The sequence below is a fragment of the Amphimedon queenslandica genome, unplaced genomic scaffold (genome assembly GCF_000090795.2).
Source record: "Amphimedon queenslandica unplaced genomic scaffold, v1.1 AMPQUscaffold_13377, whole genome shotgun sequence".
In the NCBI taxonomy this organism is placed as follows: domain Eukaryota; kingdom Metazoa; phylum Porifera; class Demospongiae; order Haplosclerida; family Niphatidae; genus Amphimedon; species Amphimedon queenslandica.
In genome coordinates this window covers 86,385-98,432 of record NW_003546387.1, presented here as the reverse complement: position 1 = coordinate 98,432, position 12,048 = coordinate 86,385, and the positions used below count along the sequence as shown (strand labels likewise).

The 12,048-nt window shown below is 34.4% G+C and overlaps 2 protein-coding genes and 2 long non-coding RNA genes across 5 annotated transcripts; 3 read left to right on the top strand and 1 right to left on the bottom strand.

The window, feature by feature from the left end:
• The first annotated feature begins 5,366 nt into the window (after positions 1 to 5,366).
• On the top strand, positions 5,367 to 9,392 carry LOC109582553 (uncharacterized). Its single transcript, XR_002185148.1, has 7 exons — positions 5,367 to 5,839; positions 5,962 to 6,046; positions 6,470 to 6,610; positions 8,189 to 8,289; positions 8,364 to 8,593; positions 8,967 to 9,035; positions 9,082 to 9,392. It is a non-coding gene; the product is annotated as an uncharacterized LOC109582553 (long non-coding RNA).
• On the bottom strand, positions 6,621 to 8,209 carry LOC109582551 (phosphatidylinositide phosphatase SAC1-A-like). Of its 2 annotated transcripts, XM_019997293.1 has the most exons (4): positions 8,176 to 8,209; positions 7,896 to 7,973; positions 7,516 to 7,643; positions 6,621 to 7,063 (listed from the first exon to the last, which is right to left on the bottom strand). In XM_019997293.1, the coding sequence occupies exons 1-4, from the start codon at positions 8,204 to 8,206 to the stop codon at positions 7,031 to 7,033; spliced, it is 270 nt and encodes an 89-aa protein (XP_019852852.1). In that variant the 5' UTR covers positions 8,207 to 8,209; the 3' UTR covers positions 6,621 to 7,030. The 2 variants fall into 2 exon arrangements, with proteins under 2 accessions (XP_019852852.1, XP_019852851.1); XM_019997292.1 differs by lacking the exon at positions 8,176 to 8,209 and having other exon boundaries at positions 7,896 to 8,139.
• Positions 9,393 to 10,449: 1,057 nt separating the features above from the next.
• LOC109582541 (uncharacterized) lies at positions 10,450 to 11,171 on the top strand. The gene is made up of 2 exons (XM_019997287.1): positions 10,450 to 10,791; positions 10,855 to 11,171. The coding sequence occupies exons 1-2, from the start codon at positions 10,455 to 10,457 to the stop codon at positions 11,169 to 11,171; spliced, it is 654 nt and encodes a 217-aa protein (XP_019852846.1). The 5' UTR covers positions 10,450 to 10,454.
• A 73-nt stretch (positions 11,172 to 11,244) lies between these two features.
• Positions 11,245 to 11,412, top strand: LOC109582550 (uncharacterized). Its single transcript, XR_002185146.1, has 2 exons — positions 11,245 to 11,286; positions 11,344 to 11,412. It is a non-coding gene; the product is annotated as an uncharacterized LOC109582550 (long non-coding RNA).
• The last annotated feature ends 636 nt before the right edge of the window (positions 11,413 to 12,048 follow it).

Genomic DNA, 12,048 nt, shown 5'->3' with positions numbered 1-12,048 from the left:
TTATTTTTATGTACATGTATGTAATTTATAAACATGACTCCACCCTCTGCCACGCCTTGACATACATGTACATGTACATATTACACATAAACTACTTCTCCAGTAACAATTATTATTGATTATAATTATAGTATTAATTATTGTAGGGATAGAGAGGGAGTATCTGGTAGTAAGAGACTATTACTGGTGGCCTTCAGTGAGACGTCTCTTTGAGTCTCAGGTTTACTTCACTCACAAATCCTTCACTATTAAGGTTTTATAATTTTTTCTAAATAGCTTGCAAACTACACCACATGGCAATGAAGATACATGAATTTTGCTATTGTAGTTTTTGTGACAGGACAAAAACTCCAAATTCGTGATATCTTGCTCCATCTATCTTCTTTAATATTCTACTTATTATTACTCCTGACAATCAGTCATACTATAGAGATTATTGATATGATAAACTGTATAGCTGGTAATTTTAAAGGAAGGAGAATTTTTGCCAAATTTGGTATATTAATAGCCATTAACCAATAACTCACCATTTTGAATAATTTATGCACATGCTCAATGGCACATGATGACAAGATTTGCCAAATTAAAACTCTCTAATCATCAAAAATTTTTGCAATTAGCCAGCTCCAGGTATAAAATACTGTAGCTACATTATGATGTTCTGCTTGAGATTAAAGACTACATGGAATTAGAATTTATACATGTACATGTATGTCTTACATGAACATCCGTCATAATGCAGGTAATAAAGTTCATGTACATTGGGTACAGTGGTTGCTATGGTAAAGCCACTATTCATTATGTACTATCATAACTTCCTTTAGTCACAATATCTTTGAATATATTTAAAGTATCGCCCACTTTTTGTGTGTACATGTAGCTAGTCTTTCTCTCTTCCTTCCACCTTCTTTAGATTGTTTTCTTGTTTCATCTGGTCATTAAGACTTTGTATTTTGTTCATTCCAGCTTCTTTATTTTCTTATTGTTTCTTCTTGCTCCTTTTCATTTACCATCTTCTACCTTTATCTCTTTTCATTTTTTGTTCTTGCTTTACATAGACAATTTTATTCTTTTCTTTACACAGCAACCAAACCATTTTCATCTTCTCCTGGTCTCAGACTTAAACTGGAGGAACAGCTCACTTGTCCTGTGTGTCTTAACCACTATACCAACCCTAAGATCCTACCCTGCCATCACTCATTCTGTCAGCACTGTCTGGAGGGATTTACTCTGGATAAGAAAAATAAGACCTTCTACTTCTCTTGTCCCACTTGTCATCATCGTACAGAATTACCAGAAGAAGGAGTAGGAGCCTTTTCTGTAGCATTCCACCTTCACAACCTCAAAGAGATGTACAGTCTAATGAAGAAGACAGCAGATTTATCAAATCCTCAAGAGGCCACATGTAGTGATCATGGAAAACCTTTGGAGCTATTCTGTGAAACATGTGATGCAGTGATCTGTTCTCACTGCTTAGCTCGTAATCACAAACATCATGAATACGACTTAATCGCTGACAGTTATACTCAACACTGTCAAAAGTTAACAGAATGTCTATCACCAGTTGAGGGAAAGAAGGAAGCACTCAAGAAGGTCCTGTCTGCTCTAGCAGAGAGAGAGGGTGAGATCAGAGAGAGAGGAGAAGGAGTCTTAGAAGAAATACATGAAATGGTAGAGGAAATGATTGTTGTTCTTCGTCAGTCAGAGAGGAAACTGACTGAGCAGGCAAAGAGGGTCACTGATAATAAACTAAAGGTGCTGTCACAACAAATAAAATCAGCAGAAATGAGTTTGAGTGTTCTGGAGGATGTTGAGGATTATGTGGAACAGAGCCTAAAAACAGGCAGTCCTGAACAAGTCCTAAGGTGTAAGAAACAGATGATGGAGCGTATGAGTGAAGTTACTGCAGGGATCAATGTAGAGGAGTTGCATCCAAAGGAAAAAGGTGATTTTGTATTGAGTAAAGATCCTAAATCACTACATCACATTGGAGATATTATTTCAGGGACTACTGCACTAAAGCAGTGTAGAGTGAAGAAAATTGATCGTATTGCACCTGCTGGCAAAGCAGTTACCTTTTCACTATCAATGGAGACACCAGATTCATGTCTTTTGTGTGTTCCCCTCTCTTCTCTGAGGTGTAGTCTAGTACCAGTTGGTAAAGGTGATCAACCCATTCAGACTACAGTCACTATCACCAGCACTGATCCTGGAGTGTATAGGATACAGTGTAACCCTTCAATACGTGGCGCTCATACAGTAAAAGTACAAGTATATGATGTATACCTTGAGGATACCTCACTAGTCATCCCTTTCAATCCTTACCTTGATAACATCACTCGAGTACGTACTATAACTGAGCTTAATTGTCCTCTTGGAGTTGCTGTAAGTGATGATAATCATGTTATAATAACTGAGAATTGGGGCCACTGTGTAACAATACTGGATAGAGAAGGAAAGAAAGTGAAATCATTAGGAGGGAAAGGAGGAATTTGTAATGTCAAGTTTTCATATCCCCGTGGTGTAGCCATTACTCCAGACAAATTCATTCTTGTATCTGATAATCACAGGATCCAGAAGATAAGCATGGATGGATACCGCAAAGCATCAGTTGGTAAGAAGGGCAGTGGACCACTAAAATTCAATAATCCTCATGGTATAGCCATTTCTCCTATAACAGGACAGGCTTTTATTGCTGATAGGGGTAATCAATGTATACAAGTCTTGAATCCTGATCTGACCTTCTCTCATTCATTTGGTAGTCAAGGATCAGCTAATGGACGGTTTCAGTCTCCATGTGCCATTGCTATTGACAGTCAAGGATTAGTGTATGTTGCCGATTATGATAATCATTGCATTCAGAAGTTCTCTCCAGATGGAAAGTTTGTGGGTCAGTTTGGTACTGATGGATCTGGTCCTGGACAGCTTTTCTGGCCAATAGGTATAACAATAGACACTGCAGCTACTGGTCTAGTGTATGTTAGTGACTATGTCAATAAATGTCTATCAGTCTTCACTAGTGATGGTGTGCTTGTTAGTAAGTTTGGAAGTAAAGGAAGTAATATTGATCAGTTTAGTGTTCCTTGGGGATTAGCTTTTGATAAAAACGGAGTATTGTATGTTTGTGATTATAGAAATAATCGACTTGTTGTTTATTAAAATGATTATTGTATTTTCATATTCTAATATAATTTTATAATTATAAATAATATTGACAATTGTTTGAGCTAATTCTGAAACCCAAACTAGCAAGTTAAAATAGAGTATTACACTGATATAGATTTACCAGTATACGTATAGTGTCAGCAAATAGGACAAAGATAGAGCGATAACCAACAAATATAGACACTGAATCAACAATAATCAAAGATCTATTGTAGAATAAAGTGTATAAGTTCTAGAATGTTCTGTTCAGGCAAGCCTGTGTCAGTACATATTGAGTAATAATAGTGTTAAACAAAGTGAGAAAGTGTAATTGTGTTACATGAATAAGGCATAAAGTGTTAGTAAAGGTAAATGAATAACAATACTAAGCTGACCAGATCGCCTAATGATTGCAATGTCTTTATAATGAATAAATAATTTTGAAATAAAATGCCGTTATTTTCGTGTACATGATGTAATTCATAATAATTACATTCATGACTCCATCCTCTGCCACACCCTGACATACATGTACATGTACATAATGTAGGTGACATTATTGTTATTATTATCTCCCTCTAGTGATAGAGAGGGAGTGCCTGGTAGCAAGAGACTATTACTGGTGGCCTTCAGTGAGACGTCTTTTTGAATCTCAGGTACTCATTGGTACTTCATTAAGAGGAACCCACAAACTCAGTTTTTACGATCTACTAACATTCATAATACAATCAGCAACCTTTCAAAAGATCAGATGAAAAGAATGAGAGGTACCTGATGTATAGATACATGTACATGTACATATTTTAATGTAGATGTGCTCGAATAATTAATGCACTAATTATTATGGAGGTACTAGATACCTCAAGGAGACAATTGTTTGCAAGTATTTAATTTAGCGAATTTTAGCAATTTAAAAAAATCGCTAACTTAAGTCCGCGCTAATTTTAATTTCTTCATTGAAAGTGGGTGTGGTCACAATGAATAAAATGGTGGCTGTCGGCAAGTCTGAGCTTATTTGCAGCAAACGGTCAGCAAGATAATACTAAACTGCTGTCTAAAGACTTCTCTAGCAGTTAGCCTAGGTTAACAAAGCAGATGACAATCTTCTTTGTTCAGTGACTGCTTCTAACTGTAAGCAAGATAACTTTACATGTTAATGGCTGCAGAGTCAGTGATGAAGCAATTTAGTAAGCAAGATTAATGCAACAAAATCTACTGTATTCAGACTTGTGCAATTGCTTTGCTTGCTTGTACATGTAGATCACAGCACATAATCTATAGCTTGCTTAGGCTCGCCCCTTTAATTCCTCTAGAAGTTATTAATACCAAATGATCGAAAATGCTAAATTAAGTACCAGCCAAATGTCAGTTTCATGAAAATCGCTGAAATAAGTACATGCTAATATTTGTCTCCTTAAGGTACCTTATACGTGGAAATATTTAAGGGGATAAATTTTTGTGAATTTCGTGAAACAGGGGGTCAATTGTGATTTTAAAACACACGAAAATTAGTTTAACTCTCTAAATTATTACAAAATGGTGGCACTTCAAAACAATTTGCGAAAATTCAGCCTCGTTAAAATTTGGCCTTGCAAAGTCCTGCAAATTCATCATTCGCAAAAATTTATCTCCTCAAAAATTTCCACAAATAGGGTATAGTGTACTTCTAATAGTAAGCCTTGAACTGTATAGATTAGTGATAATAACAATAATAATAAAATGTCATTTATTTCTTATTAATAAATTTATTTATTATTGTTATTCTTTATTATTAATATAATTATTTATTATTAATAATAATAGTATCATTTTTATTCTTTTTCTTATTTTCTTTTCTTTAGATTGAAGCCAATTGGTGTCATTTATCAAGTAATTATTAATACGTAATTGTTGTTGTTATAATTTATTATTGTTGTAATTTTTTATTGTTGTTATTAGTCTCTCCAGTATTTACAGTATGATACTCCATTAAGTGGAAGAGAATATTTATCAAAAAGAGAAAACAAGTAAACAATATTGTAAGCAACACCTGTACATTAATTTGTCACTAAAAGTCTCAGTTTCTCGATAAAAACAAATTAGCATAAACCAGGACAAAATAACTGAGACTGTACATGTACATGTACAGTACATAATGTATAATTTATAATACTGTATAGCACAAAGTTTTTGAGGGCTGTAAATTTTGCAGATTTTGCTATTTTTTCAAAATTTACAAAAATTGCTTCCACAAAAATCAAATTATTGTACAAGATGGCAAATGGCATAGATTCACGAAACTTAAATTCCTTAAATAGATTTTTAAGGCAAATTTGCAAAATTTACAGCCCTTGAAAATTTGTGTTATATGGTGTTAGCAGGTGGTGATTCCCCTCCATTATTGTGAGTAGGTTAACTCCAGTATCAGATGCTAATCAATCAGTGACAGTGATACAGTTGCATTTTTTTATTAGAAGAATCACAACCAGAACCAACTGACCTCATCGCAGGTGTATTAAAGTTTATTAACCTTAATATATTAACCAATTAACCCTACAGCTAACCATTATTAAAGTTCAATAGCCTAATCTTATTTGAAAGCGGGTGTAGTCACAATGAAGTAAAATGGTGGCTATTAGCAAGTCTGCAGCTTATTTGCAGCAAACGGTCAGCAGGATAACACTAAACTGTTATCCAAAGACTTTTCTAGCAGCAGGTAAGGTCATACAGCACAATAATAGCGTGGCTCAGGGGCTGAGCCCATTAATGTTTTAAATTCTTCTATTTAACCTTACTATATTAACTAATTAACCCTCTATCTCTCTCTCATTCCATTAGTTCCTGTGTATTTGATCCCATTAAGAGTATGACATGTATGTGTCATGTTGACCTGAAGAGTTCTTTTTTATCATCTTTCAAATCAGTGAGTATATGTACATGTACACACATCACAAATTGTACATGTGTATATAATGGGTATTACCGTATACCGGTTTATTTTTGTGGTAAAATAATTTTGCAAATTTTGTGTTTTGGTGATCATTTGCAAAAATTTGTCACCGCAAAATTCTGCTCTCCATTGCTACATAGTGCAGTCTGCAAGCAATTCGCAAAAATTGATTCCACGAAATCTTAGAAATACAAGATTTGCAAAAATTTTCCACTGCGAAAATAAACCAGTATACGGTATTTCCTTGGGGGGAGGGGAGTTAAAAATTATAATAATCAGCAGGGGGTATAATTTTTGTAGATTTCTGAATTAATACATGTACATGTATTATTGCTACATGTGCATAATATACACGTACATTACATGTGTACAAGTTTAATTTCTTTTTATTTTTAGGATTTATTTGAGTCTCCTCATGATTTTGCTCTTTTTTGTCTCCAGCTTACTCAATCATTATATTAGAAGTGATTAACATTAATTATAATTGATGAAGAGAAGAGGCAAAAAGTCTCAACCAACAAGCAGATGTCAATACAGGTCAGTGATCATGTGACAGTCACATGGTAACTTGTAATATATGTGACTATAATTGACAAAAGTACATGTCGCTTTTGTTGGATTACTAATTCATCATTATACTGTACAGCAGAAATTTTGGAGGGAATTAAATTTGGCAAATTTGGCGTTTTCATAGCCATTTACCAAAATTAACATCCGCCATTTTGAGCCATTATACACATGCTCAATGGCACGTGGCCACAAATTTACCAAATCAAAATTCACCAATCACCAAAATTTGCCGATTTGCCAAACCAAAATTTCCCGTAAAAATATCAACTTGAGGTTTTTTTCTCAAAAAAGAAAGAAAGCAGAGAATTTTAATTTTTGTTGTGACCAGGTAGTGACAACCAAGTTGTTGCAAGGCTGCCACAATCATGCTACAACCCTGGTTTTTTTCTATATGGGTAGGTAGACACGATTATCCCTTTCCTATAGAGCGAGAGAAGGAGGGGGGAGAAAAAAGTACATGCACATGTAAACATGATACAAGTACATAAAATACATATACAAAGTATACATGTACAGACTTGCCTCCATATAATGGACACTTTGGGTCAAGAAAGTGTCTCTGTTATACAGAGATGTCCTTTATGTGGAGGTTATTTTAAGGAATGTAATTGGTACACTGGTGCTGTCCATTAAATGGAGGTGTAATCCTTAAAGTGAAAATTAAATGTAATTAGCACTTTACATCAATACATGTATGTATATACTGTACATGTACATACACATGTATGTCCTTGTTGTGGTAAAATATAATATAATAGACTCAACTCAAAACAACAAAAAATTGCTCCTCAATATAATACACTGTCACTAAATACAATACATAAATAGGAAAAGAAAGAGAATATGTCCATGTACATGTGTATATCTCTAACCTGTGATTGTGTTAAATGGAGTGTGCTCTTAACAAATGGTATGACATCATAATGAGTCATGTGATATATCTTGTTTCCGTTAATGATACCTACCAACCTGTGCTGAGTACCAATTAATAAATAAGGACCTGAAGGAGAGAGAGGGGGGAGAGAAGTAATGAAATATGTATCAAAAAATGTAATAAAAATTTGGGGTGATTTCGGAGCCATTTTTCAGAAAAAATCATGGGCTTTTAGCCTTGGGTATTTTTTAAAGATTGATTCATTATTTTTTAAACTCAAAATTATCAGTTTAAATCAGCTCAAACTTTCTACAACAGTGGTGGATTATAATAGTACCAGTAATTATTAATTAAAAGAGGTCACATGACTTCTTTTACCTCCTAATAATCTAATTAATCCAGTTAATAACTGACAGTCCCTCCTCTCTCCATTAATAGCTGACACTTTACTTCTATCTATTAATTTAAAAATAAAAATAAATAAATAATGATGATGATTAATATGTACATGCATTAATATGTAAAAAGTTGTGTAATTAACAATTTTATTTTATTTCACTCGTCACATGTTCAATATGACCATTACAAAGCAACTAATTTTGTTATTATTATTATTATTATTATTATTATTTCCATGCTACAAGTTCTCATACTCCACCCACTAATTGCAGTTGACAGTCAAATTTCATAATCTCCAACACTTAATCAATGTTACCAGAGGTGGGCACTAAACAGAAACATTCATCAGTAGAGATACTACATAAAGAGAAAAGTAAAGGAGAAGAGAGAGAGAGAGAGGAAGGGTAGAGAAACATTTAAATATATTCCTCCATTTTTTTCTCACAGTTGCAGTCTAGATGAGGCTCTTGAAGAAGACATCTTTCTCTACTATCTCTGTATAACACCTGATACAGAGTAGAAACAGACTCCGTATACTAAAACCACGTGCTCGCCTGTGGTAAAATGGCCGCCAGTATCAAAGCGCTGAGGACTTCCCCCCAGTTTATCTCGCTAGTCAATACTGCTAGGATACACACAGGGGGACTGGCTGTGGTGGGAGGAAACTGGAGAGAAAAGTAAAAAGCTATTTCTATTATTAATATTAATTTTATTGTTAATATTTGGGATGGGTAGCTATATCTTGTACATGTACATGACATCATATGCTCCATTGACTGATATTCCTGACTGGTCTTATGTGGGTAAGTATTATGAATGACACTTTAATATCTAATACTGTAATTTGAAGGGTAAATACATACAATTATGGGCAATCATGAATGATAATCTGCCCCATATGCTACCAAATATTTTTTCATTTTCTTTTAAGTTTTAGCAAGAGTACATAATAATTACCAAATTTTTTTGATAATAGTAGTATAGTATTGCCATTAAAGTTTTCATGAGACCTTTGTTATGACAGCCAAAATTACCAATATTTATTTATAGATGGCCGTCCTTCTCCAATGACTAGCAAGAGACAGACTTAAGAGAAAACTAAGATTAAACTTTTTAAATGTAAGAAATTAGTCTTTATTAGTGTTCTAATTAAAGCCCCTCATAGAAACGTGTAGAGACACTGCTGAAGGAAGTTGATCTGCCAAAGCTTGAGTCAAATACAAAGAGAAGAGTACAACCAGGAGGAGGAGAGAGAACTTATATGAGAAGGAAGTGAACAATAAGCTAACTATACATTGATAATAATTGTTATGTAAATGTAGCTACATTAGTATGAAATGAACATGGAACATAATTCATAAGTTCAGTATAATAATAATTTATTACATGAATGTCTATTAACTTAAGTTTCATCCTACATTTTGTTGATGCTTCAGATTAAAAAATTCAGTTGTTATACTAATGACTCATATTGTATTCATAGATCACGGTTAGTCCCCAGATACTTCTCACATGGCATTGATAATGATCCATGAATATAATTCAATGATACAATGTAGTTCAGTTACACATACACCCACTTTTCTTGTGCCCTGAATATACACCCATCCTTTATACTGTTAATCTGACCTGCTATAGTACTGCAAAAATTGTTCCTTTTTACACTTGTGAATGTTACTAACTTAGCACATACTGTATTTTGCAATACACCCTTTACTGTTTCCTGGTGAACATTATTAAGGACATTATGTGTAATACTTTCAATTTTCAAGCTATAACAAAAACTACTATTAGTGGTACCAAGATGACTTAAACCTATGTAAATAGCAGCTATGTGCAACAAAGGAGCCTCATCATTGATAGCAATGATACTATTTCTGGCATTAGGTTACATATTGTATGTCATCAATCACATGAATGTTATTATAACAGACCTGGACTTCCTCTAGCTTGTGGTTAGCCATTCAAGTGAACATTGTGCTTTTTTATAGAAAAGGTTTTGTCTTTAAAGTCCTTCTTTCGTTATTGTGGTGTAAGTGATCACTGAAATAGCTACACCTTAAGTTACCTAATTCTCTCATTGTCCTCCATACTATAGTACAAGATGATTGATGTCTCTCAATGGAGAGCAAGTATTGGACTGTGGAACTACTGTCAAGCTGCCTCCAGTAGACCAGCTAATGGCCGCCACTCTCAGTCATTCAAAGCTGCAGTAGTCAGCAAGTCAGGCAATACTACAGGAGAGAAGACATCTAAACTGCCAGCAGCTCTGTCCCTTATTGTTTCTCTTCTTTTATCTTTATTAAGATATATGAAGCTCAATTTTATTCCTCCAACTGGTAAACAAACTAACAGTATATAATATTATCATACTGTGTATTTACAATAGGTATAATTACTGTTACTGTTATGATCCACTGCCTCCAGTCATTAGTCTTGTTTATAGCTACTATTGGAAATAGCTCTGACCTGATCTACTATTTGGCTTTACTTCTCCACCTCCTCTTATCAGGAGATGTTGAACTCAATCCTGGTCCTATGATTGATGATCAACCAACTGGTGACTTATTTGCAAAATATCTCGAACCACTTAATGATTGGGAACCATTTGCTCTTTCCCTTCCTGGTGGGATAACACAACTTGATGTTGATATAATTAAAACAAAAGGAAGCTCTTACCTCAGGATGGAGGCATTACATAAGAAATGGTTACAAGTTAATCCTACAGCATCATGGAGAGATGTCATTAATGCTTTGAAACAATGTAAAGAAAATGAACTAGCTAGAACTATTGAAGACAAAGTGACAGATCCTACAGAAGATATAGCTGTGATGGCCAATATATACACTACTAATCCTGCAGACCCTATGACTGGTAAACAATAATTGTAGTATAATCATTTTAGTACTAGAAAAGTTACAAAAATTTTCTTTACAGGCAAAGAGCTTAATATGGCAGCAGTTACAATGATATTTACTCCTTCCGCTACCCATTGCATGCTAATAGGGGCTGGATTGAATGTAAAGGTGTCTGATCTGATGCCAATACCAGAAGCAGCAACTACCAATCTTATTGTTGTATTTGAGAGGTGGTTTGATACTGATAAAGATGTTAATTGGGATACATTATTAAAACTTTGTAATGATTATCCGGATCAACTGGGCAAAGCAAAATCTAACCTTCTGGCATATATAGGTAAGATACTAAATCAATGTCAATGCATAATAAATGCAAGTGTGTGCAGTGACCAATAGTAGCCATATCTCAATACATTAATAGGTCAGTCTATACCTGATAATGTCAGTTCACATACTGTGCTACCATCACCAGTTGATGATACATCTAATGCACCAGTTACTAATATAAGAGGTAAAAAAGTCACTTGATGTGTATACATTGTTTTTATCAATCTTGCTTGATCAATAGGTCAGTCTGATGTAGCTAAACCCATTAGTTCAATACCTGATGATGTTCAAGGATATGCTGACAATATGAGACAACACTACAAACACCAACCTATTGTTGCTACAGACTGGCCACCAAGAATTGGAAGAGATTTCTTTGGAAGACTAGCACTAATAGAAAAACAAGACTCCAGTTCACAAGCAGAATCAGCTTGGCATCTGTTAAGAGGAAAAGTTGATAAAACAGTTAAACTAACTGAAAACAAAGGGATAAGTGTTGAAGATGTCCTCCAACCCACATATAGTTCTCTGTCTCTCAGAGTAGTAATAGACGGTCCTCCTGGTATTGGCAAGACCACACTCTGTCATAAACTGTTAAATATGTGGTCTAATGGAACGCTTGTACACGAACAGTATGACTTGGTACTTTACTGTCCATTAAGGAATAGCAAGATAGCTACAGCTACTACACTAACTGACCTATTTCTGCATCAACTTAATAGATATAAAAATGTACCTGAATGGTTTGAGGTGAGGGATGGAGAAGGATTACTGATAATCTTTGATGGTTGGGATGAACTAAGTGAACAACTCAGACAGTCTTCATTAGCTACTAGTATCATTTGTAAAGAGAAGTTAGACCAATGTTCAGTAATTGTTACCTCTCGTAGCTATGCCTCCTCTTCACTTTTGAGAATGGATACTCTCAGCAGACATGTTCAAGTCA